The sequence below is a fragment of the Corvus moneduloides genome, chromosome 17 (genome assembly GCF_009650955.1).
Source record: "Corvus moneduloides isolate bCorMon1 chromosome 17, bCorMon1.pri, whole genome shotgun sequence".
Taxonomy (NCBI): domain Eukaryota; kingdom Metazoa; phylum Chordata; class Aves; order Passeriformes; family Corvidae; genus Corvus; species Corvus moneduloides.
The window spans coordinates 1,181,743-1,207,637 of NC_045492.1; the positions used below are offsets into that span (position 1 = coordinate 1,181,743).

A 25,895-nucleotide genomic window follows, 5' to 3' on the forward strand; every position below is an offset into this window, starting at 1 on the left:
TGTGCTGCACACACGGGAGCCGCCCTTTGTGAGCCCCTCGGGCTGCACACACAGCTCGGAGGCTGTGCCTCCTGGGGGCACAGGCAAAGCTTTCACTGGGGTGAAAATTATACCAAGTTTAACATTTTTTATATAACTTTAATCAGGAGTTTTCTTCGCCCTTGGCACGGGGGAACTGAAATTTCTTTTCAGGGCATTGGTGCGCCAGGTGAGGTCTGATGAGTTCAACAACACAGCAGACTGGGAGTAGCACAGCAGATACACAAAAGATAATGACCATTAACGACCATCAACTCCAAACATCACCCCTGGCATGGTCGTAGACACCTGGTCTGGGAAAAGAGAGATAAGAAAACCAAGAATGACAACCTAATTAACATCGAAGGCAAAGAGATTGATAACCAGTAGGAGACCAAATACTGAGAACTGCACTACGTGGGACCAGCGAACACTGAACCATTAGTTTCTACGGGCTTTGACTGTATAAGTACCTGGAAAATCTAGTAGAAGCCATGTGCCATGGAATAATTCTCTCTGCACACCTGGGCAATGTGTGGATGTGATGATTTCTGTGGTACATCCTGGCCGGAATAGAGTAATGCCTTGATTCTCTAACACTAAAAATGTTGTTGGAGGGTTTTTGTTCTTCCCGCAGTTTCAGTGACAACTGGGTGGTGACCATGGAAAAAAAAAATGGTTTACTGCTGGCACACGACAAAACCTTCCATCTCCTTCCATCTCCTTCCATCTCCTTCCATCTCTTTCCATCTCCTCCCAGTCCTGAAGTGTGGGGAGGCTGATGAGCTGAGTCTTGTTAGAGCTGGATGAGGACCCTTGCCACAATCAGAGGAGTTGTCTCATCTTTTGAAGAAGCAGTAAATGTCTTGCTACTGAAGAAGGAAAGGGAGAGGAAGAAAAAAAAATGTAAATCAAAGGTAGCTTTTCCCTTGGGAGTTTAAAAGAATCTTTGCAGGGAACAGTGGATAATAAGGAAGGTGGAACATCTTTTGCTAATGCAGGAGAGCTCTTGACCTACCCGATTCTGCTGAGGAATGAAATGAGTGAGAGCCCCAGAAGGAACATTAGATACACTGGTTATCAGTCTTGTTAAGGAAATCAGTCCATTAAATGAACACACTTGGGCAGTGAGAAGTTTCAGCAGTGCTGAGCATGCAGAGCCCTCTCCAGCGAGCTTGTGCTAATGAAATAAGGCCATTAGAGGCCCCGAGTGACCACCCTGCGCAGCTGGGTAATGTGTTTAACTGCTCCCTGCTGCGCTCACTGCACAGGCAAGGTATCTCAGAAGTCTGTGGAGCTCAGCAGACTCTCAAGTGATGCTTTTTAAATCCTGAAGTGGCTGTCTGAAAAACAAAACAAAAATACTCCCAGACAGGAGGCTGTACTTCACACAAATAGAAAAATCGAGCCCAAGGGGTCACCCAGCAATTCTGCCAGGCTCCTCTCCTCTCCCAAGGTTTGCCAGCTCATCCCTTCTCCATCCTCTCCTGCCCAGGTGCCAGGAATTCACTCCAGGGACATTTGTGGATCTCACAGAGGTGGTCAGGCAGTCCTGTGGCAGGAGCCTGTGTCACTGCCCTGCTCTGGAGCTGCTGACCACAGGTGTCCCTGGAGAGAGCCATCCATGGGCGGAGCAGGGGATCCCACCCCACAGCATGTGTGTGAGCAGCTCTCATCACTCTGAAGGGCAGAGAACTTGCCCAGAGAAGGGTTTCAGCACTGAGTGAACACATCTTAATGTGGCCCCATAAAATCCTCCATCAAACCTTATTAAAGGATAATTCACTTTCTGTCACTGGGAGCAGTCGGGCTGTGCCTGGAGGGAAATGCAGGTTCCTGCAGGACTGCAAAGCCTGCCCTGGTGCTCCATGGATCGGGCAATCCTGGGGGCTGCAGCAGCCAGCCCCTTCCACACCAGCAGGAACTGGGGCACGTGGGAAGCACCGGCTCCCAGCTGGGATGTTCAGGACAGCTCAGGACATGTCACAGCGTTCAGCCATGAGGCAGTGCTCCCAGGGATAACCCTGGATAACAATTCCTTGGAATGACTGGAGTAGGACTGTCTCCTGCTAGCTGTGCCAGCCAGGCACGAGGATCCCCTGCAGCCCAGTGCTCACACACGCGGACGAATCAGGGACACAGAGCTGTTCCTGTAGCACGCGTGCAGAAATTCCAACATCCGCCACCAAAGCTGTGAGGATGGAGCCACCCAGAGGTCCCTCTCCTGCTCTGCCAGCCCGGCTCTGCACAGCAGCAGCTTTCCCTCTCTGCAGGGAGCATTTGTTCCATCTGACCAAATTTTAACAGCAAAGCTGGATTTGCTGTTGGATGCTCCTCGTGGGAACCCTCCCCAAAAAGGCAGAACAAGCAGCCCCTCTGTCCCAGAACACAAGGAAAGGTGTTTTTGGGGAAGCAATAAGAACTCCACCATTAACAGGGCTACTCCTGGAACATTTAACCCACGAGCTTCTAGCCAGGCCAGGGAAGGGATGAGCAAACTGCACAGCAAGGGCAGAGTCCCACAGGGAACTCCTGTCCTGGCTGGCCTGGGGCACCCAACTCCTGAAAAGCAGTCATTGGGAATTCCCACCGTTTAGAATCCCAGAATGGTTTGGGTTGGAAGAGACCTTAAAGCTCATCCCATCCCACCTCCTGCCATGGCAGGGACACCTTCCACTATCCCAGGTTCCTCTAAGCCCCGTCCAACCTGGCCTTGGACACTGCCAGGGATCCAGGGGCAGCCACGGCTGCTCTGGGCACCCTGTGCCAGGGCCTCAGCACCCTCACAGGGAACAATTCCCAATTCCCAATATCCCATCCATCCTTGCCCTCTGGCAGTGGGAAGCCATTCCCCATGTCCTGTCACTACATGCCTTTGTTTAAACAAAGATAATTCCATTTAAAATAAAAAGAGAAAAAAAAATCTTCCCAGGATGAAAGAGGTCAGACTCTCAAGGAAATTCCTGTCCCCTGGAGATCCTTTCCCAACAGACATGGCCACCTTTTCGCTTGCTCAAGTGCAAAAAGAATCCTCAATTCTGCGCAGTCAAAAGAAACAGCTCTTGTTTCGTGCATCGTCTGAAACCTCCACAAATGCACATCTGCTGGGAAGGGATGTCTTTTCCAAACCCAGCTTTTCAAGAATAATATCCTTGACATATGTCTTTTCCAAATCTCTTCTCCAAACCTCTTCAGCCTCCCCTGTGCCCACAGCTATGCCCAAGTTAAGCTTTCCTGGGTACTCCAGGCTCTTCCTTGCACTTCCAGCTGCTCCTCAGCTGAGGGAGGAATCAAGGATTTTTGAATAAAAACCAATGGTGATTTCCTTTTATTTTATTTATTTATTTAGAAGCTTGAAACTTGCTTTTGTATTTACTGTAATGTATAAAAATCACAGCGATTCCTTTTCTGCTGCCCTCCCCCAAATGTGTGCAGGCACAGCCACCACAGCCAGGGATGAGAAGCAGCTTTTGCTTTTAAAAACCAACAAATGTGGCTAAACCTGCCCTTGGAGGAGGAAAAAACACTAAAAATGCTGAAACCTTTAGTATAGAACTATGTCCCGTTTTGGGGAGCCCCGCACATGCCATGGGCAACCAGTGCCCCCCAACCTCCAGCCCAGGGGGTTTGAGGGGCTCCAGGCTCCCTCCCCTTATTTCCCCACTCTTCACCATCACTCCTTTACAAATACCAGCTGATTTCCTGAATTCTTTAATGGCTGTGACGGGAAGAGACATAATTTTTTCCAGGCAGACACAGTGAGCAAATTGCAGAGGGGCACCGCAGGGGCATTCCCAACTGCTGGCACCTCCCTCCTTCCAGGTCAGCCTTGCCTGGCCCTTGTGAAAGAGCTGCAGCTCCCTCATCGAGGGAGGAAACATTCCAGGGTTATGGCTTCAGGGATCTGAAGGCTGGGAGACGTCTCAGCACCCCTGTTAAACATTCCCAGTTTGATCCATGCAGGACACAGGAGGCACTGCCTGCAGCCCTGGGATGGAGCCAAGGGAAGGGAGCCTCGGTTCCTTCTCCCTGGCCCTTGCTGCCTGTGGGGGGTCAGAGTGTCGCCATGGAGAATGGCTCTGTCTGGCGTGGGGCCTTGGGAGAGACAAGACAAAGAGCAGGAGGCGAAACAACTAGCAGGAGAGTTAATGGGAGATTGGGCGAGGAGATTGTAATCGGGGGTCGTTGGAGATGTAAAACCTGTAACCTTAGAAACTGAAATTCTGCAGCTGCTGAACTGTTGGTTTGTAACAGTATATAAAAATGTGCCTTGTACAATAAAATTTGGCTTTGCAAGCACCCGGTGAAGTCCGTGATCAATCAACAACAGATGGTGCCCCGTGTGAGGAGTTTATTACACGCCGATCTGCACATCCGTTGGCGAGCCCCGTGGGACTTGGAGTGCTGCTGAGAGAAGCGAGAAACCTGGCCAGCGATAATCCCTGCAAATTGTAGGTGAGCTACGGAGGATGACATGGGGCTGGGCAGTCCTCATTGGACAGCCATGTTTTTGAACTCATATTTCGTTTACTTTAAAAACATGGAAAGCCTGTACCGTCCCAATCCCTTAAAATGATGCTGCGTTGGGTGGCTTCTAACGAATCAGGGGGAGGAGGGGGAAGCAGAGGTTAAATGATTTGCTAAGAAGCTGTTTGTTAAAAACAATGCATACAGCTTGCTCAACACTCATTGTGCCTACCAAAGCAGAACGAGAAGATAGAAGACTATTGATTAAGGGGAAGAATCTTGACCAAAGATCCTGTTTTTGAGCCTAAAACTAACTTAAACCAGCCTTGAAGTTTGGACTTGGGCCAGGAACATAAAAAGCATGCGCAGGGAAGCAAGGTGAAAAGTTCAGAAGGAGGAAGACCCTTTATTTTGTCCCAGAGACCCCTGCCCACAACTACCAGACGACACTGCGCAAGCGCAACGCGGATGTAAATGACTTTTGGGCTCATTGTAATAGGAGGCGAGGGAAGGGGAGCTAGGTAACGAATATGTATAGGTGTACTGGGAAACTTAATGACTATGGAACTTGTAACCTGATAAATACCAAGCTGAATGCAGCTGTCGGCATGCATGGTTTTGGAGGAGCTATCCCCATGCGTTCCAGTGCTGGAATAAACATACCTACTTTACTACTTATTCCAGTAGTGGAGTCTTTTCCGCGTATCACTAAAGTGCCTGCACTAAACCCGAGCAGCGCCTTTACGTCAGAGGTGTGGGATGAGGTGGGAGATATACTATGGGACCACACTACGAGAGGAGATGAGGCGGCCGCTCAAATGCTGCCTGCCTGGAGGGCGATAATGGAATTAAAGCCCAGAATAAACTAACAAAGAGAAAGCTGCTGCTGGAAGCGGTTCCCCTTCCATGGAGGGGCCGGCGGCTGACACTGTGCTTTCTCCAGCCGCCCCTGTGATGTGTGGAAAAGACTCCAACTATAGCCCAACTATTTTTCAGCAATTTGTAGCATGTTTTGAGTCCAGTACGTCAATAAGTACCAGACGTGTTAACTTACCATTACATGGATGATTTTTTAATTGCAGCTGAAAGCCATCAACTCATGGAGAAAGCCCTAGCCCTTACCACAGATGCTGTAAACAAAACGGGACTGTGTATATCCCCAGAAAAAATTCAAAAGCATCCCCCTTGGCAATATTTGGGCTGGCGCATCAAGTTCCAGACCATTCATCCTCAAGCCTTGAAATTACAGACAAAAATTTCTACACTTCATGATGCACAAAAATTACTCGGGACTATCAATTGGGCACGTCCTCTATGAGGAATTTCAAATGCAGAACTTGCCCCTCTTTTTGCCTTGTTGAAAGGAGATTCTAATTTGTTGTCACCCCGCACAGTGACACAAGAGGCCGCTGAGGCCCTGCAGAAGGTCACTGAGGCTTTGCAGAAAAGGCAGGCATCTCAATATGCCCCAGAACTACCTTTTTGCCTAATCCTTTTGAATCCAGCAAAACAGCCATATGCCTTAATTTACCAATGGGATCCTTCTGCACCAGATCCCCTGCTAATTATTGAATGGGTCTTTTTACCACATCAAATGACAAAAACTATTACCACACAGCATGAAATGTTTGCCACGTTAATTATCAGAGCGTGGAACCGCCTTTTTGCTCTAGCAGGACAAGATTTTATGCAGATATGTTTGCCTGTGATTTCACCTTACTTGCAGTGGTTACTACAAAACTCAGGTGCTTTACAAATAGCTTTATGTGATTTTACAGGTCAGCTTACTTCACATCCGCATGTACACCACTTGCTGACTGTTTCATTCAACTTATTAGCCACACCGAAGCTGTCTGAAGTTCCTCTGCAAGCCCTGACAGTCTTTACTGATGGGTCAGGACTACCACATAAATCTGTGCTTCTGTGGATGGACTCAGACACCCATCAGTAGACACCAGATGTTGCTATTGTGTCAAGTTCCCCTCAAATTGCAGAACTGGCAGCTGCTGTGCGTGCTTTTGAGAGGTGGGATACTCCCTTTAATCTTATCACAGGTTCCTTTTGTGTTGCAGGAATTGTTGAAAGAGCTGAATCTGCGGTTTTGCGAGAAATTACTAACCCATTACTTTTTCCCTGTCTCCAGAAGCTTTTTTTCTTTTAGATAACCGCAAAAATCCTTACTTTGTTTTATGCATGTTTGCTCACACACAACTCTCCCAGGTTTTATTGCAGAAGGTAACCGACAAGCAGACCTTTTGACATTGCCAATAGAGATGTTACCTAATCAGTTTGCCCAAGCAAATTAAGACACTCCTTTTTCCACCAAAATGCTTCTGCCCTGCTACGATCCTTTTCACTCACATATCAACAAGCTAAAGACATTATTGCTGCATGCCCTGGCTCCCAGCGCTATCATTTTACCCCCAGCTTGCATGAAATTAACCCTCGAGGTTTGCAGAGCCTCCAATTGTGGCAAACAGATGTTACACATTTTCCTGAATTTGCTTGCTTAAAATACATCCATTCCTCCACTTTTCAGGACACATTTTCAGGAGTCCTATCTCCATCTTGCCATGCAAGGGAAGCGGCAAAGGATGCTCAATGCCGTTTCTTAGCTGCTTTTGCCTTTCTAGGTGTGCCACAACAAGTTAAAACAGATAATGGCCCTGTGGACATTTCCTATTCTTTGGCTACCTTTTTTGCCTCATGGGAAATACAGCATATCACAGGAATTCCTCACTCCCCCACAGGACAAGCCCTCATAGAACGGGCTCACAGTACACTAAAACGCTTATTGGGGCAACAGAGAGGGGGAATGAAGAGTGCAACACCTCAAGGTAGATTACACAAAGCCTTATATGTTTTTAATGTTTTAAATTGTTATTCAGATAGCAAAACTCTGCCCATAATGTGGCATTTTGGACAGAGTGCAGCAGCCACTGAAATTAAAGCCCCAGTCCTAGTAAAGGACTTGGAATCAGGCAAAGTACTTGGACCTTTCCCTGTTATTACATGGGGGAGAGGTTATGCTTGTATTTCCACAGATACAGGACCTAAGTGGATCCCTGCAAAGAACATTCGCCCATACAGAGAGAAAAGACCAACGCCACCTGAGAGTGACCAACGCGAGGACGGGGAACGCAAAAGCATCGAACACGAGCTTTGATGACCCTGGAGCGATGGTTTCACCTCCCCCTTCATGTTAGACCCACATAGACATAGAGTTTTTGCAGGTTTTAATTGCTGAAGAGGAAAGGGGGAGGTGTGGAGGTTCAGAGTGTCACCACGGAGAATGGCTCTGTCTGCTGTGGGGCCTTGGGAGAGACGGGCAGGCCGCATCTGGCAGAGGCAAGACAAAGAGCAGGAGGTGAAACAAAGAGATTGGGCGAGGAGATTGTAATCGGGGGCCGTTGGAGATGTAAAACCTGTAACCTTAGAAACTGAAGTTGTGTAGCTGCTGAACTGTTGGTTTGTAACAGTATATAAAGATGTGCCTTGTGCAGGAAAATTTGGCTTTGCAAGTACCCGGCAAAGTCCGTGTTCAATCACTGACAGCCGTCTGTCTGCAGGCCTGGCAGGAGCTGTGGCTCAGGGTTTTGGTTCCCAGTGCATGCAGCCCCTCGAGCTGCGGTGGCCAAGGGCTGCTGGAGCCCCTGCTCAGCTCCATGGCAAGGGGAAGGTGCCAACCCTGCAGGATGCAGGACATTCCTGCTGCAGCTCCTCCCTTGGGAACACACGGGCAGGGCAGGAGTGGGACCAGGGCACCCAAAGCAGCGGCTCCACGGATTTTTTCCTCCTATTGATTAACCCATTTGGAGTTCATTTGCATCGAGGCTGCCTTGCGTCATTAGCGCTGTCCTAACGAGGCCCCTGCGCAGTCAGTGCCTCCTGTGCATTAATCCCAGGCTCCAGCACAGCCCATGCTCCCTGCAGCATCCCCGTCCCTGCTCCAGCTCCACCCTGGTTTGTACCACACTTGTCTCCAGGGACAGGCTCCCAAATCCCAGCGCAAAGCAGGACAGGAGGTGCAGGATTCAGGAGTGGCTGTGGAATAGCTGAGCACACCAGGAAGGAGTGGCCAAAGGCAGCACATCCCTTTGCCAGGGCCAGGGCTGCCCCACACGCCACTCTGTGGCTGTTTGACAATTACCAGCAGTAACAGGGGTAAATTATTTCCTTTCTCAGAGAGAGGAATCAAGGAGCTCCACTCCATCTTTTTCCATATTCCAGGAGCTCGGTGCCAGCCAGTCCATCTGCAGCAGCTGGTGCAGGCCATGCCCAGCTGCCAAGGCAGTGGCAGATATAAACATTGCTCCAAACAAAGGTGGTGTGTGTCTAAGAGACCCTGAAAAACCTCTCCCTCCTGGGAGTTGTTGGAGGCACAAATGGATTTCTATTGTGTTATTTCTGAAGAAAGATAAGGGTACAACAGTAACAAACACCAGGAAAACCTAATAAAACCGGAAAAAGACTGGAACTGAACCACAGCGGACAGAGACAGGCAGAATTGCCACAGCAAAACACTGAGCAATTAAGATAAACAGAATTGTCCAATCAAAATTTATAAAGAAATAACATTTATTATGCGACCAAAATATCGGTCTCAAAAGCCACGATCGAGAAAAGCAGCCCCGAGCCTGGGGTCGGAGCTGGGTGAACACGTATAGGTCTGACCTCTATCACACCAGACCTCCCAAGTTCACGAGTGCTGCTTCGGCTGGTTCCTTCTTATACAGTTTTTGGGCAGAGTCCGAATTAATTCTATTCTTCTCGTAATTTTAGCATATTCATGAAGTTTTCTTGTCCCGAAGTTGGGCTGCGCAAAGCCTTTCCTGGGTCTGATGAATTGTCCGTCCTGGGTGATGAGTGGGCCATCTCTGGTGATGGAAGGGCCATCTCTGATGATGGATGGGCCATCTCTGGTTCCTGGAACAGTTATTTTTAGTTCCCGGAATGTGCGATTCCTTTTCAGATAAGATGTAGATATCAGAAGGTGGTGATCAAGTCGTCATGGTGTCAATGTCCCGGTGATAAGATCCAACCCCACCTAGGTGGAATCCTCACTTATTGATTAGATCTGTGAGAGAACTTCTTTCAGTGTTGTGAAATTTTTCTCTCAGCCAGGCTGGTGGAGGGATTTTGAAACTGTCTCTGCATGGTCTTATTACATTTCAGTTTTATACATAATAGCATGAATTACATACTTTATTTATAACACAATGAACAAAAATTCAACTTAGCATTGAGCAGGAAAAGAGAAAGCCCCAAGGAAGAGTTGCTGGTTCAAAAAATAATTAACCCTGAGCTGACTCCAGATTTAAAACCGCAGCACTGCCAAGCTTTCCACACCTTCCCACCTGCCCCCTTTCACCTTGTTTGCTTTTAGAGAACAAGAGCAAGAGCCCCCTGCTCACATGTGACACCACACAGATCGGTGCTGCTCGAGGGCTGCAGGCATCGCTGCCTCGCAGCTGCACAAACCCAACCTGAACTGCTGAACTACACCAGGAGTGATCCCCTGTGCCACACGGGATCATGGGCACCGATCCACCCCAAAACCGGCAGAAGTGGTCTGGCTGCTGCCTTGGCAGTGGGCAGCACGTGGTGGAAGTTACAGGGGAAGCCACGTGAGCCATTGGAGCAAAATGTGTAATTTCTCTTCCCAATAAAAAAAGGGAGTAGTGCCATGCTGTGACAGGAAGGCAGCTCCCCACAGCTTCTGACAGCCCCACAGTCTCAGACAGCTCCCCGCAACTTCAGACAGCCCCCACAGCCTCAGACAGCTCCCCACAACTTCAGACAGCCCCTCACAGCTTCAGACAGCCCCCACAACTTCAGACAGCCCCTCACAGGCTCAGACAGCCCCCACAGCCTCAGACAGCCCCCACAGCCTCGGACAGCCCCCACAACTTCAGACAGCCCCTCACAGGCTCAGACAGCCCCTCACAGGCTCAGACAGCTCCCCACAGCCTCGGACAGCCCCCCACAGCTTCAGACAGCCCCTCACAGGCTCAGACAGCCCCCACAGCCTCAGACAGCCCCCACAGCCTCAGACAGCCCCCACAACTTCAGACAGCCCCTCACAGCTTCAGACAGCCCCCACAGCCTCAGACAGCCCCCACAACTTCAGACAGCCCCTCACAGCTTCAGACAGCCCCCACAACTTCAGACAGCCCCTCACAGCCTCAGACAGCTCCCCACAGCCTCGGACAGCCCCCCACAGCTTCAGACAGCCCCTCACAGCCTCGGACAGCCCCTCACAGCCTCGGACAGCTCCCCACAGCCTCAGACAGCCCCCACAGCTTCAGACAGCCCCCCACAGCTTCAGACAGCCCCTCACAGCCTCAGACAGCCCCTCACAGCCTCGGAGAACTCTCCACAGCCTCGGACAGCCCCCCACGGCCTCGGACAGCCCCTCACAGGCTCAGACAGCCCCCACAGCCTCGGACAGCTCCCCACAGCTTCAGACAGCCCCCACAGCCTCAGGCAGCTCCCACAGCTTCAGGCAGCACATTCCACGTCTGAATTTGCAGGGTGGATGAAAGCAGCAGTCTCTGGTGTGGTGCAGGACAGCCCAGGGGCTCCACACCAGAAAACTCCCCAAGACTGAAAACTCGGATTTGTCCAACATCGCTGAGCCTGTGGGAGCAGGGAGAAGGACGGGAAGAGCAGTTTGGGGGTGGATATGCTCGCTCTGGGCTTTGCACAGTGACTGCAGGATCAGTGCAGCCATGGGGGTACCCAGCTCACTGATTCCCAAGGGATCAGCCTCACCTGGGCTGAGCAGGGCTTTGCTCCACCCCAGCCTGTGGGAGAAGCACAGCTCAGAGGCAGGAATGGTGCCAGTCTGCCCCCTGGCACAGCCGGACAGCTGGACAGCTCTCCCCAGGAGAGGAGGTGGGTGGAGCTCACGCCTCAGTGCCCCTGCACAATGCTCCTGAGCCCAATCCAGCACGGAACCAGAGCTGCAAATCCCACCTGGCTGGCTTGCAGCATTGTGCATTTACACAGTCTCTCTTTTCGCTTTTCAGTAACAACATTCATCTCAGCGGGAGGAAGGGGCAGCGTTGTCATCACCTAAGGCTTTGGAAGGGCAAGAAAATATTCCTCTATTCCATGCTGCTGCTTGCCTTTTACACATACCCTCCTTCCTGCTGACTCCCACCCTCGTCCCCCCCCAAATTTACATCCCCACCTTGTCAACATCCAACAAACTGCTTCCTATGTGCCCACTTCCCTTTTCCCTCCGAGTGTGCAGTGGGAGTGCAGTTGGATTCTGAGCATCTCCACCTGCATTTAGCTGAAGATTAGCTGCTTCGTTTCCTGCCCCACAGAGGGACAGTGGTCCCATGGCCTGGCTCCTCCCCACCTGTTCTGTGGTCTAGTAAGAGATAAAAATGAGAGATAAAGAGATATTAGGGGGCTTATAAAGAGAAGGGACATGGACATTTTATAAGGTCAGACAGTGACAGGACTGCCAGAGGGCAGGGATACATGGGATATTGGGAAAGAATTCTTGGCTGTGAGGGTGCTAAGGCCCTGGCACAGGGTGCCCAGAGAAGCTGGATCCCTGGCAGTGCCCAAGGCCAGGCTGGACGGGGCTTGGACGAACCTGGGCTAGTGGAAGGTGTCCCTGCCCATGTGTTGGGGTTTTAGTTTAGTCTGTTTTTTTCTCTGTTAAAGGAATTTTCTCCCATATGCATGTTGCTAGGGGACAAATAGCTGTACTTAAGAAAGACAAAAGGGGAGTGGGGCGGACCTGGCTACTCCTTTGTCTACACCTGGGTGTGAGTTGAGTTCGCTCTGAACGTCCGGAGAGAGAAGCTGCAGAGAAAGGAGCTGCTGCTTCTTTCTTTTTGGCCGTTCTTTCTTCCTGCTGGAAACAACGCCGGGACCCCAAAAGCCGCTTTCCCTGCCCTGCTGGAGACCGAGCTGTGGCTGCCCTGCTCCGCTGCTGCTTCGAGCTTTCGCTACGCTGTAGCCCTGCTCGCCCTGCCTGCCTGGGCCTCCGTGGGTTTTTCCCATCTGGATACATCTCGTCTGCCACCCGGGATTTGCGTTCGTCCCTGCCATTCCAGCCTGCTGTTCCTGAGAGCCCGGGATCAACTGCCCAGCGGTTTGTGAAGCCTTTGTTCCATCCCTCCCGGGATCCCAGGGCACCGGTGCCGCGTGTGTCCCGAGCTCGCTCCGGAGCGCCCCCTGCAGCCGCGGGGGAACCATCGCACCTGCCCTGCTCACCGGGAGCCGCCAGCGCCCCTGCCGGCTGCGAGCGGAACTGCACCCGAGGGGAAATAGCCTGACAGCCGAGAAGGCTGGCACTGGGTTTGTGTTTGCTGTTACTGCCAGAGTTGTTGTTGTTTTGTTTGACTGGTTATATACATATATATATATATAGTAAAGAACTGTTATTCCTATTTCCCACATCTTCGCCTAAAGGCTCTTGATTTCAAAATATAATAACTTGGAGGGAAAAGGGGTTATATCTGCCACTTCAAGGGGGGCCTCTGCCTTCCTTAGCAGACACCTGTCTTTCAAAACCGAGACAGATCTTGGCGCCCAACGTGGGGCATAAGGGCATTAAGAGATAGAGGTGAAAAAGGAATAACAGTTCCTGGATAACTTTATTTTGTGTGCTGGATATTGGAACCTTGTTAGGCAGCACTATGTGGTCTAGTTTACCCTGGTTCGGGTGGCATGTGGCCGTGGCTATATTCTTCCCCTTTGCAGCTCCTTACTTGAATATGGGTCCTCTGACTAAGGCTACCATTGCTGTTATCCAGCTTGCGTTATGGGTCGAGAAGGTGAGGAATTCATGGGTTTTTAACTTCCTCCGGAATGTGGGCACATGGATAAACAGCTATCACACACTGAGCACATGTTTTTGGGGTTATGTTAACAATGGTACCTTCTGTGAGGAAATGACACCAGGGGAAGTTTTCTCCCAACCCCTCAACCAGTTCTTTGGGCCCACCCCATCAATTTTCGAAGGGTTTAAATTCCCTCTGAATACTAACCATCTGCTGCTGATAGGCCTACTCTATTTAGCATTCAAGGATAAGTTGAGATTGGCTTGGATATCTACCCGGACACCAGCCCCAGAGACTAGAGATCCTACCCCAGAGCCTGATCCTGCCCCAGAACCTGACATGGCCCCAGAGAGTAGAGTTCCTACCCCAGAGCCTGATCCTGCCCCAGAGCCTGACACGGCCCCAGACACTAGAGATCCTACCCCAGAGCCAGAGCCTGCCACAGCCCCAGACACTAGAGATCCCGCCCCACAGACTGATACTGCCCAACAGTCCACCTCAGAAATGGACTACCCAAACTGGGTGGGGGTACTGGCAAAAGGGATGCAGGAGATGTGCCAAGAGATGGGTCAGGTGCGCCAGGGGATATGCCAGGAGATGGGTCAGGTGCGCCAGGAGATATGCCAGGAGATGGGCCAGGTGCGCAAGGAGATGTGCCAGGAGATGGGCCAGGTGCGCAAGGAGATGTGCCAGGAGATGGGCCAGGTGCGCCAGGAGATATGCCAATTGCTAAGGGAATACACCTCCTCAGCTAGTGAAAAACCCTCTCCCTGCCCCAAAGAGGGTGAGTCCGATGGTGCAGCAGTGGAACCCACGGATGTTACAACCATCCAGGCTTCAGCTGAACCACAAGGACAACCACAGCCAGCAGCAGTCGCCCCTGTGCAAAGGAGGAAGTATAAGACCAAATCAGTACGACCAGTCAATGATGATGGGCAACCAGGGCCCTCACAACCAGCAGGAGAGCCAGAGCCAGAAGTCATCACTGAGTCCCTGTCGCACGACAGTCTCCGTGCTATGCGAAACGACATTGTGCGAAGGGGGCGTGAGCCTTATACCACCTGGCTGCTTCGGGTTTGGGACCTTATGGGCACAAGTGTGCAACTGGATAGTGGTGAGGCAAGGTATCTGGGATCGTTGACCCAGGACCCAGGTGTGGACCAGATATTTGTGAGGGAGCCAGGGCCTCTCTCTCTTTGGGAGCGGCTCTTAATGAGTGTGAGAGAAAGGTTCATTCACAAAGAAAGAATGCAGGAGTATCATCATAGAATGCAGTGGAAGACACTCGAGCAAGGGATCCAACAGCTAAGAGAGGTGGCAATATTAGAGGTACTCTTTGGGAAGGATGGACAGCATGATAATGACCCCGATAAGGTCAGGTGCACAGGACAGATGATGTGGAACCTGGCAAGGCTAGGGCCATCACAATACACCACCTTCATTGCAACGATTGATGCTGACAATACCCGAGAAACAGTGGGCTCTGTTGCCAACAGGCTCAGGCATTATGACAGCATGATCAATGGCCCGCTAAAAGCTCATGTCTCTGCTGTGGTCCAGGACCTCAAAGAGGAGATGAAGGAGATGAGGGAGGAGATGAGGGAGGAGATGAGGAGGGTCAGCGTGGCACCAGTGCGAGTCACAGGCCCCCAAGTCAGAGCCCGTCGTCCCCCTGCGAGAGAGAGAGGGTACACCCCACGAGCTGAGCTGTGGTTTTTCCTGTGTGAGCATGGGGAAGACATGAGAAGGTGGGATGGGAAACCCACCTCTGCCCTGGCAGCGCGGGTGCGTGAACTCAAGGAGGGAGGCACTAACCGAGGGGGTTCCGCTAAGGTGAAGGTAGCCTCAGCCTCCCGTGACCGAGCTGCCAGGCACTACAGAAGGGAGGATGATATGTCGGATCCCCTTGAAGGTACCTCGAGCATGTACGCCCAGGGAAAGAATGATAACCAGGGCTAGAGGGGCCCTGCCTCTAGCCAGGAAGAGGCACGGGAGAACCGAGTTTTCTGGACGGTGTGGATCCGATGGCCTGGCACATCAGAGCCACAAAAATATGATGCATTGGTTGATACTGGAGCACAGTGTACTTTAATGCCATCGGGACATGTGGGGGCAGAACCTGTATCCATTGCTGGGGTGACTGGGGGATCACAGCAGTTGACCCTTTTGGAAGCTGAGGTGAGCCTGACTGGGAAGGAGTGGCAAAAGCATCCGATTGTGACCGGCCCAGAGGCCCCGTGTATTCTGGGCATAGACTTCCTCCGGAATGGCTACTACAAAGACCCAAAAGGACTCAGGTGGGCATTTGGGATTGCTGCTGTGGAGGCAGAGGGCATTAGGCAATTGAACACCCTGCCTGGACTATCTGAGAATCCTTCTGCAGTTGGGCTCCTGAAAGTGGAAGAGCAATGAGTGCCAATTGCCACCTCGACAGTGCACCGCCGGCAGTATCGGACAAATCGAGATGCTGTGATCCCCATCCACAAGATGATCCGTGAGCTGGAGAGTCAAGGGGTGGTCAGCAAGACCCACTCACCCTTCAACAGCCCCATCTGGCCTGTGCGCAAGTCTGACGGGGAATGGAGATTGACTGTGGACTATCGTGCCCTGAATGAAGTGACTCCACCGTTGAGCGCTGCCGTGCCAGACATGTTGGAGCTCCAGTACGAGCTGGAGTCCAAAGCAGCAAAGTGGTACGCCACTATTGACATTGCCAATGCATTTTTCTCCATTCCTCTGGCAGCAGAGTGCAGGCCTCAGTTTGCCTTCACCTGGAGGGGCGTGCAGTACACCTGGAATCGACTGCCCCAGGGGTGGAAGCACAGTCCCACCATCTGTCATGGACTGATCCAGACTGCACTAGAAAAGGGTGAGGCTCCAGAACATCTGCAGTACATTGATGACATCATTGTGTGGGGGAACACCGCAACCGAAGTGTTTGAGAAAGGAGAGAGAATAATTCAAATTCTCCTGCAAGCTGGTTTTGCCATCAAGAAGAGCAAGGTCAAGGGACCTGCCCGAGAGATCCAGTTCCTGGGAGTAAAGTGGCAAGATGGACGACGTCAGATTCCCATTGAGGTCATCAATAAGATCACAGCAATGTCTCCGCCGACCAACAAGAAGGAAACACAAGCTTTCCTAGGCGCCATAGGTTTCTGGAGGATGCACATTCCCGAGTACAGCCAGATCGTGAGTCCTCTCTACCTGGTTACCCGCAAGAAGAATGATTTCCACTGGGGCCCTGAACAGCAGCAGGCCTTCGCCCAGATCAAACAGGAAATTGCTCACGCCGTAGCCCTTGGCCCAGTCAGGACAGGACCAGAGGTGAAGAACGTGCTCTACTCTGCAGCCGGGAACAAGGGTCTGTCCTGGAGCCTCTGGCAGAAGGTGCCTGGTGAGACTCGGGGCCGACCACTGGGATTCTGGAGCCGAAGCTACAGAGGATCTGAAGCCAACTACACTCCCACAGAGAAGGAAATCCTGGCAGCTTATGAAGGAGTCCAGGCTGCCTCAGAAGTAATCGGCACAGAGGCACAACTCCTCCTGGCACCCCGACTACCGGTGCTGGGGTGGATGTTCAAAGGAAAGATTCCCTCCACGCATCACGCCACCGACGCTACTTGGAGCAAATGGATTGCCCTCATCACGCAGCGCGCCCGAATTAGAAACCCAAGTCGCCCTGGGATCTTGGAAATAATTACGAACTGGCCGGAAGGTGAGACTTTTGGGTTATCTTCTGAAGAAGAAGAGGAGCAGGTGACACGTGCCGAAGAAGCCCCACCATATAACGAGCTACCAGAGAGTGAAAGACAATACGCCCTCTTCACTGATGGTTCCTGCCGAATTGTAGGCGCTAGCCGGAAATGGAAAGCCGCTGTATGGAGCCCCACACGACAAGTTGCACAGGCTACTGAAGGAGAAGGTGGATCGAGCCAATTTGCTGAGCTCAAAGCTGTCCAATTAGCTCTGGACATAGCTGAAAGAGAGAAGTGGCCAAAGCTCTACCTCTACACTGATTCATGGATGGTAGCCAATGCTCTGTGGGGTTGGCTGGAAAGGTGGAATAAGGCAAACTGGCAGCGCAGAGGAAAACCAATCTGGGCTGCTGAAGAGTGGAAAGACATTGCCACTCGGGTAGAGAAGCTATCCGTGAAGGTCCGTCATGTAGATGCTCACATCCCCAAGAGCCGGGCTAATGAAGAACATCGTAACAACAAACAGGTAGATCAGGCTGCGAAAATAGAGGTGTCCCAGATAGACTTGGATTGGCAACATAAAGGAGAACTGTTCCTAGCTCGATGGGCCCATGATGCCTCAGGTCATCAGGGCAGAGATGCCACCTATAAGTGGGCACGAGACCGAGGGGTGGATCTAACCATGGACAGTATCTCCCAGGTTATCCATGATTGTGAGACATGCGCTGCGATCAAGCAGGCCAAGCGGGTGAAGCCTCTGTGGTATGGCGGGCGATGGTCCAAATACAAGTATGGGGAGGCCTGGCAGATTGATTACATCACACTGCCTCAAACCCGCCAAGGCAAGCGCTATGTGCTCACAATGGTAGAAGCCACCACTGGGTGGCTGGAGACCTACCCTGTGCCTCACGCTACTGCCCGGAACACCATCCTGGGCCTGGAAAAGCAAGTCCTTTGGAGGCATGGCACCCCTGAGAGAATCGAGTCTGACAATGGGACTCATTTCAAGAACAGCCTTATAAACACCTGGGCTAGAGAACATGGCATAGAGTGGGTGTACCACATCCCTTACCATGCACCAGCAGCTGGGAAGGTTGAGCGGTGTAATGGACTGCTTAAAACCACCTTGAAGGCACTGGGTGGGGGGACTTTCAAAAACTGGGAGATGCATTTAGCAAGAGCCACTTGGTTAGTTAACACTCGAGGTTCCACCAGCCGAGCAGGCCCTGCCCAATCTGAACCCCTACAAACAACAGACGGGGATAAGGTTCCAGTGGTGCACATGAGAGGTATGCTTGGAAAAACTGTTTGGGTAAAGTCTGCCTTGAGCAAAGACAAACCCATCCGTGGGGTTGTTTTTGCTCAGGGACCAGGTTGCACCTGGTGGGTGATGCAAAAGGATGGAGAGACCCGATGCTTACCTCAAGGGGACCTTGTTTTAGGGTGAACTACCCATGGCTCTGTACTTGTATCAGTATCAGCATGTATATTTGTATATAATTTGGGTAATGCATAGATTTATATGGTTAAAAAAGTTAAGTTTCATGTAACATGTTAGTATGGGAAAAAATTCGGGGTGGATAATGTTGGGGTTTTAGTTTAGTCTGTTTTTTTCTCTGTTAAAGGAATTTTCTCCCATATGCATGTTGCTAGGGGACAAATAGCTGTACTTAAGAAAGACAAAAGGGGAGTGGGGCGGACCTGGCTACTCCTTTGTCTACACCTGGGTGTGAGTTGAGTTCGCTCTGAACGTCCGGAGAGAGAAGCTGCAGAGAAAGGAGCTGCTGCTTCTTTCTTTTTGGCCGTTCTTTCTTCCTGCTGGAAACAACGCCGGGACCCCAAAAGCCGCTTTCCCTGCCCTGCTGGAGACCGAGCTGTGGCTGCCCTGCTCCGCTGCTGCTTCGAGCTTTCGCTACGCTGTAGCCCTGCTCGCCCTGCCTGCCTGGGCCTCCGTGGGTTTTTCCCATCTGGATACATCTCGTCTGCCACCCGGGATTTGCGTTCGTCCCTGCCATTCCAGCCTGCTGTTCCTGAGAGCCCGGGATCAACTGCCCAGCGGTTTGTGAAGCCTTTGTTCCATCCCTCCCGGGATCCCAGGGCACCGGTGCCGCGTGTGTCCCGAGCTCGCTCCGGAGCGCCCCCTGCAGCCGCGGGGGAACCATCGCACCTGCCCTGCTCACCGGGAGCCGCCAGCGCCCCTGCTGGCTGCGAGCGGAACTGCACCCGAGGGGAAATAGCCTGACAGCCGAGAAGGCTGGCACTGGGTTTGTGTTTGCTGTTACTGCCATAGTTGTTGTTGTTTTGTTTGACTGGTTATATACATATATATATATATAGTAAAGAACTGTTATTCCTATTTCCCACATCTTCGCCTAAAGGCTCTTGATTTCAAAATATAATAACTTGGAGGGAAAAGGGGTTATATCTGCCACTTCAAGGGGGGCCTCTGCCTTCCTTAGCAGACACCTGTCTTTCAAAACCGAGACACCATGGCAACAGTGACACAGGATGGTCTGAAAGGTCCTTTCCAGCCCAAACCAGTCTGGGATTCTATGATCAGCTGTCCCTACTACAGCCTTGCAAAAAGAAAATACCCATCACAATGGAAGTACAAATATATTCTTTTCTCAGCTGCTAAAAGTGCAGTTCATAATGGGAACCCGACCATCACAAACTGTTAATTTTCAGTCACTGTTTTTGAGCAAAACCATAGGATTTCCAGTTATAACAAAACAGGGGATCCAGTTCATGTGGAAATCTGATCCTTTATCTCATGCTGGCTCTGCTCTTTAACACCTGGGCGAGTACAGTCCAGTAACTATTTCCTGTCACCAAACTATCCACGTTCTTTTACACCAGGTAAAACAGTGGCAGCAGCAAATACAAAAGGGTTTAACAGAATGGGAGGAACAGGAATGAGACACTGAGGTGTTGGGTGTACGAAACTGAAGGAATTTTGCCGTGGCTTTGAGCCACCTCCCCAACAGATAAATCAGAGTGAGCACCCCACACAGCAGCGCAACAGTCGTGGTCACACCAGTGCAACACGAGCCCACAAGAGCTGAACTTCAGTTCACAGCCTGGGTTTGGGCTGCCAGAACCACTCAGTGGGCTTACACCCCTACACCACAGGTGCTCTCCAGGCAGGGCATCAGCCCCAGCCCAGCAGGAGATGGGAGCAGGGATGCAGAGGACAGCTGAGTGCAGGAGGATCTTGGCAGTGTTAGATTGAGGGCTGAACTCTGTGATATTGAAAGGTCTTTTGAAGCTTTAATGATTCTGTGACTTTGAATGTGGTGTTATGTTCTGTGAAGAGATGCTGCAGAAGGGCTGGGAAAACCCCAAGGTGTCCGAAGCAGCCACGTGGCAACACTCAAAGTCCTCCAACCTGTCTGGTCTCCTCACAAAGCTCAGCATCCTCCTGGGTTTCCCACATCTGCTTCTCCAGCAGAAAGAGGATCAGCTTCAGAAGCATCTCTTAAGAAGCTGGCAAGGTTGGAGAAGAGGAGGAAAGGGTCATTTTAAAAGCTGTTTGCTCCTGAAGGACCCTTTGTCTCAGTCCACCTGCACACCCTCAGGCAGCTCCACCACCACAGGGGCACAATCATCAGGCTCTGCCTCGAAGTCCCATTTGAATTTCTTTGTTAGGTGAGCCTTGAACTTTTCAGCCTTTTTCCTCAGAGTCTCATCCACAGCAGAGCTGCACGTGCAGGAGAACAGCACCTGAAACAATGAGCAGAGGTCAGGGAGAGCTCAGCCATGGCACCAGCTGGACATCTCCTCCCTACAAAGACACCAGGGAGCACCAGGAGAGAGCAAGGTAAGGACCTACCACCCTGGGACTACCCCAGCTTTGGGGGGACCCAACCAAAGCCCACACCACTCACCTCACAGCCTAAACCCATCCTGTGCCTTCACACCACTGAGTCAGCACCAGAAATGTCTGCACTCAGGTAAGAACTTTGACTGAAGCAGGAGTGTATTGGTAACTGAATTTGTACTGTGGAATTCTGAAATGTGCCAAAGTGTGAGCTAAGGAAAATGTCTTGGCAGAAGGAATTTAAAAAAATTAAAATACTAGTAGCCAATTTCCAGCAAGTGTTCAAAAGGCCAGTAGATAACTGAACCCTTTGTTTCCATGGGTAGAGATCTCCCAAAGCATTTTTTCATATGGTATTACCAAGTCTTTAGGATACAGAGGAAACTTGATGAAAAGGTCTTGAATGTAAGAGAGAGATGGGAGCTGTCTGGAAAAAGCCTGGTTATCCCCAGCACAGCCATTCCCTTGTGCCCAGGGTGCTGAAATCTGGAGGAACCCCTGCCGTCCATCCCCCAAACACAAACCTATTAACGTGTCCCAGATCCACAGCTTCTGCTGGCACCTCAGAGGGAAAGCATCTGTGTGAGTAACGGCACCCAGCCCCAGAGCCCAGCTCTGATCAGCCTGATTCTGCTCCTCCTGAACTTGTGATCCAGAACTAATTTCCATAAAAAGAAACCTCCTCTGGGGAAAACGCAGCCTCTTATTTGGGAGAGACCTACTGAAAGCTGGGTAAAACACTGACAGTGAGCAGCAAAGTCCGTTGCTTTGTGGATGAACATTTGCGTTTTCCTTGCTCGCTCTACTGGAAAACTGCCTCTTTCTAACAGAGCTCTTACACAGCAATGCTGCTGGTATGGAAAAATGGATTAGAAGATTATAGTTCCCACTTCTTCTCAATGAACTGCACATTAAATTAGTTATTTTACCAAGGTTTTTTTTTTTTAAGCACTGGTAGTGCTGCAGTCACTGGTGATGGTGCTCTGCTCTTCTTGCCTTGGATCAAACTCCAAAAATAAAGTTGCTGCTTCCAGAGCTGAGCAGAAGCTGCACAGACAATGCCCTCCCCCACAGCTCTGAGCATCTGCCCACGGCCAGCTGAGGCAGAGAATTCTGATGTCTGCATGAAAAGATGGGGGTAAGGAAAGGCCCAGAGCTTCCCTGGCACTACTGCGGGGAAATCCCATGGGAGCAGAGAAATGGAGAGCTCTGATTGAGGAAGGGCTCAGTCTGCAAGGCTTTTCTTTGGCACTGGGAATGTGGTGACCCCTGCCAGGGCTTGAAGGTGATCCTGACACCAGCACAGCTCCTGCTGAGGGAGTAAGACACAGACTGATGGAGCCCAGGGGTGGACAAGACTCAGGCAGCCAAAACCAGCAATAAGGGTTCCACAAATTCCCCTCAGGGGGAAAGAATGGCTGGTTGCCATATTCTGGGTACTGCTGTGAACTGACAGCACTGCTCTGAGAGTGCTGCAAACAGAGCTGGGCTGTCCAGTCCTGTAGTGGGATGGAAAAAAATCTACCAACAGAATTAAAATATAAACTAAAACCCCCCCGAGACTTGTAAGAATCCCAGTTGAAGCAATGCCTCCCCAAGCATTTTCCCCAGCAATTACACCCAAACACCTCCACCCTCCCCAAAACTACAGGAAGAACTTGGGGTTAACAAGGAGAGGAATGGAACTGCTCCCTGGGAAAGGAGAGGGCACCAAACTGAGAGCACCTGTAACACAACTGCCCACAGCTTCCTGCAGGGCTGGTTCCTGTTGCTCATCTTCATCAGAGTGTCTGCTTTGGGCTTTTTTTGGTAAAGTAAGCCAGTTTGCTGCACTGCCAGCACGGTCACCATCAGCGGGAGTAACTGGTTTCACTGGGGCTGAGCCACAGACCTGCCCCCCCGTCTCAGCAGAAGGAGCATCTTCTGCATTTTGGAATAACCATAAATTCCCTCTGGATAAGAACCTGACTACAGGAAATCCTCGGCTGTGCTAAGGAATGGAAAAGCTTCTTAAATGCTATCAGTGGCCTTAGCTCAATAACGTTCTGCTGCAGCTTCCCTGCACACTGAGCAAACCATTCCAGCTGCCCAAAAATCAGCATCATCAGTCCTTTATGCCAAAGTGTTTTGTGTTGATTTTTGTTTTTAAGAAAGAATGGCATTTTGGAAAAAATTAAACAGAAATCACATTGCACTTGCCCTGCCTCTCTTGTAGCTGTTGAGCTGAACTTCTTGCTGAATAACAGAGGGAAAAAGTGAAAGAAAATCCCTGAGTGCTAAGGCAGGCTCCCATCTCCCATGAAACTTAACTCCTTTGGCAGCTTCTTCCCTAATCTGACGCCCCTTATGCCCTCCCTGCCACTCCCACTTCTCAGGGAACAGCCACAAAGGTACCTGTAAGGTGCTGGTTAAAAAGTTGTCCTGGGAGACAATGTCCACAAAAAAGTCTGCTGGGATTTCGTTGAGCTGGTGATACAGCACGGAAATGAGGTTGATGTAAAGGTCTTGGTACTTCCCTATGGCCTCCTCTGATCGGCACAGGATGTTCAGGAGTCTTTTCCAGTGCTCAAAGGCATCATACACGTTCCCAATCAGGAAGCAGATGAAGGCAAACTGCAGCTCAGCTGTGTGGGTTCAGAAAAGGGAAACAAAACAAAGCACGTAACACTAAACAGATATCCTGGGAACGTGCCCTCCCCAAAGCTCTGCAAATGATGTACAACCCCTGGTTTGGCGTTTGCAAAGTGCATTCATATTCCAAACACTGACCCTGTGCTGCTCTCCAGCTGGAGCAAAGCAGAGCAGAATGGGGCAGGTCACCTGTGACTGTGATTATCAGCACTGGAGAGACTTTACAGACAGCAAACACCAAACCACAAGCCAAACTCAAGCCAGAGCCTGCTGTTATGCTGTGAGTGTTCAGCCTGCCTGTGCTGAGTGCCCAGAGTCACATGGGACTGCAAATGCCACTGTCCTGGATTTCTGGGAGAGGTCAGCAATGCATCAACAAGTGTGTTTGCCTTGTTGAACTAAGAGCCAGGGTTCATCGCAGTGGATGCTTGGCATCGACTGCTTTGCTACCTTTCCCTAAGGTAATTTGTTCTCTTTGCATCCTAAAGTTGTCTTTGATAATTTTGAAAAAGAATAAATTGTATAATGTTAATGTACAAAAAATGGAAAAAGGGACAAACAAAGGCTTATTCTCAACCTGGGTTCCAGCTGGGAAGCTGGGAGGGCTTCTCCCTCCATCCTGCAACAAAACAAAACCCTACTCCAGGACTTCCACAGATGCAGTATTTATTTGCATCACAGGCTGTAAAATAGGCTGGAGAGTAGTTGAGCTCCGGGAGGTCTGGTGTGCCCACAGCAGGGGTGGCACAGCCGGACACTGCCACTATCACCAGCAGCACATGGAGCACACACGGAGCTGCGCCAGGGAGGGACCGGTCACTGCACCAAGAACCGCCAGCTGGGAGGCCCAGACCCCTCCCCAACCAAACAAGAACAAGGGTCTAGGGGTGTCCATCCCCACCTGATGCACCCAGGACTCTGTAAGATCTGTCCACAAGAGGTTCACTTAACAGGTAAAGTGCCAGACACAGGGCCAACCGTGAATGCTGCTTTTGGCTTAATCTGGGGCAATCTGGGCTGCAGCACCATGTCTTCACACCAGTCATGGAACAGAATTACGGAATATCCTGAGCTGTGAGGGACCCACAGGATCATCCAGTCCAACCCCTACCCCTGCACAGGCACCCCAACAACCCCACCCTGTGCATCCCTGGGAGCGGTGTCCAAATGCTCCTGGAGCTCTGGCAGCCTCGGGGCCGTGCCCATTCCCTGGGGAGCCTGGGCAGTGCCCAGCACCCTCTGGGGGGAAGAACCTTTTCCTGATATCCACCCTAAATCTTCCCTGACAGCTCCAGCTGTTCCCTCGGGTGCTCTCCCTGCTCCCACAGAACAGAGATCGCAGCTGCCCCTCGGGAGGAGCTGCAGCCCCCGAGGAGATCTGGCCTCAGTCTCCTCCAGGCAATGGGAACGGCCCCTACGGCTGCTAAAAACTCCACAAACTTCTGTGCTGCACTGAAGAGACACCGCGGCGCGGTGTTCGCCTGCGGGAACAGGCACAGGTTCCACCCTACAGCCGTGGCTTTGCACGGCAATGAGTAGGTGCTCACCGAGCAGGCCCAGCGGCCGGCCGGGGTAGCGCTGCTCCATCACGCGCTGCAGGGCGTAGCTCAGGTCCATGCTGTGCCGGGTGATCTCCTCGGGGGTGGCCCCGTCGGGGAAGGCCTGCCGGGGCAGCTCGGAGAAGCGGATCTGGGTGCCGGCCCGCGGCCGCATGCGGGGCAGCCGGGCCAGGCCCTCGGCGTAGCTGCGGCACTCGGCGCCCAGCGGCGGCCGGCGCTGTCCGGCGCGGTCCCGCGTGTGCCGCCCCGCCGCCTCGGGCAGCACCTCGGCGAAGGCGCAGATCTGGCCGCTCTCGGGCTGCAGCTCCTCGGCCGCCGCCTCGCTGATGAAATTGCTCAGCGACACCCACTTTTTCAGCGTCTCGTAGGGGTAGGGCCCCAGGAAGGGGTCCAGCTCCCGCAGGCTGTCCCGCAGCGCCTCGCCCTGCTCGGGGGGCTCGGGCCGCACGGCCTCGCCCGCGGGGTCCCAGCGCAGCACCCGCACCTCGCGGCGCCGCAGGCTGAGGAAGCGGCCGGAGCGCGGCCCCGCGTCCCGCCCGCCGGCGCCGGCCGCGCTGCAGTGCACGAAGTGCAGCCCCGGCGGCACCATCTTCACGCCGCGGAACCGCGGCCCCACGGCCCACGCGCTGTAGTCGATGCCGAACTCGGTGCCCTCGGGCACGTCCAGCACCACCACGGCCGCGCCCTCGAAGAAGAGCTGCCGGGCCAGCTCGGGGTCCTGCCGCAGGGCCGCCATGGCCGCGCCGCTCCGAACGGCCCCGCCGCCACCGGGCACCGAGCGGCCCTGCCCGGATATCCGGGGCCGGCGGTTCCGGCACGGCGGCGGGAGGAGCTTCCGCGCCGCGCGGCCCCGCCCGACGGTGGGGAGGTGTCCGGGCTGGGCTGCCCGGACTGGCGC

The 25,895-nt window shown here is 52.1% G+C and overlaps 1 protein-coding gene and 1 long non-coding RNA gene across 2 annotated transcripts; both read right to left on the bottom strand.

The window, feature by feature from the left end:
- Nucleotides 1–9,039: 9,039 nt before the first annotated feature.
- LOC116452546 lies at nucleotides 9,040–10,822 on the bottom strand. The gene is made up of 2 exons (XR_004243536.1): nucleotides 10,611–10,822; nucleotides 9,040–10,220 (listed from the first exon to the last, which is right to left on the bottom strand). It is a non-coding gene; the product is annotated as an uncharacterized LOC116452546 (long non-coding RNA).
- Nucleotides 10,823–19,586: 8,764 nt separating this feature from the next.
- AAR2 (AAR2 splicing factor) lies at nucleotides 19,587–25,804 on the bottom strand. Its single transcript, XM_032127132.1, has 3 exons — nucleotides 24,986–25,804; nucleotides 23,202–23,431; nucleotides 19,587–20,710 (listed from the first exon to the last, which is right to left on the bottom strand). The coding sequence occupies exons 1-3, from the start codon at nucleotides 25,731–25,733 to the stop codon at nucleotides 20,543–20,545; spliced, it is 1,146 nt and encodes a 381-aa protein (XP_031983023.1). The 5' UTR covers nucleotides 25,734–25,804; the 3' UTR covers nucleotides 19,587–20,542.
- Between the last annotated feature and the right edge of the window lie 91 nt (nucleotides 25,805–25,895).

Excerpts from the sequence above, each read along its gene's own strand:
- AAR2 (XM_032127132.1), bottom strand. The coding sequence starts at position 25,733 with ATGGCGGCCCTGCGGCAGGACCCCGAGCTGGCCCGGCAGCTCTTCTTC. Across the intron at positions 23,432-24,985 it reads CCGGCCGCTGGGCCTGCTCG|CTGAGCTGCAGTTTGCCTTC; the intron begins GTGAGCACCTAC and ends GAACCCACACAG. Across the intron at positions 20,711-23,201 it reads TTTTAACCAGCACCTTACAG|GTGCTGTTCTCCTGCACGTG; the intron begins GTACCTTTGTGG and ends TCATTGTTTCAG.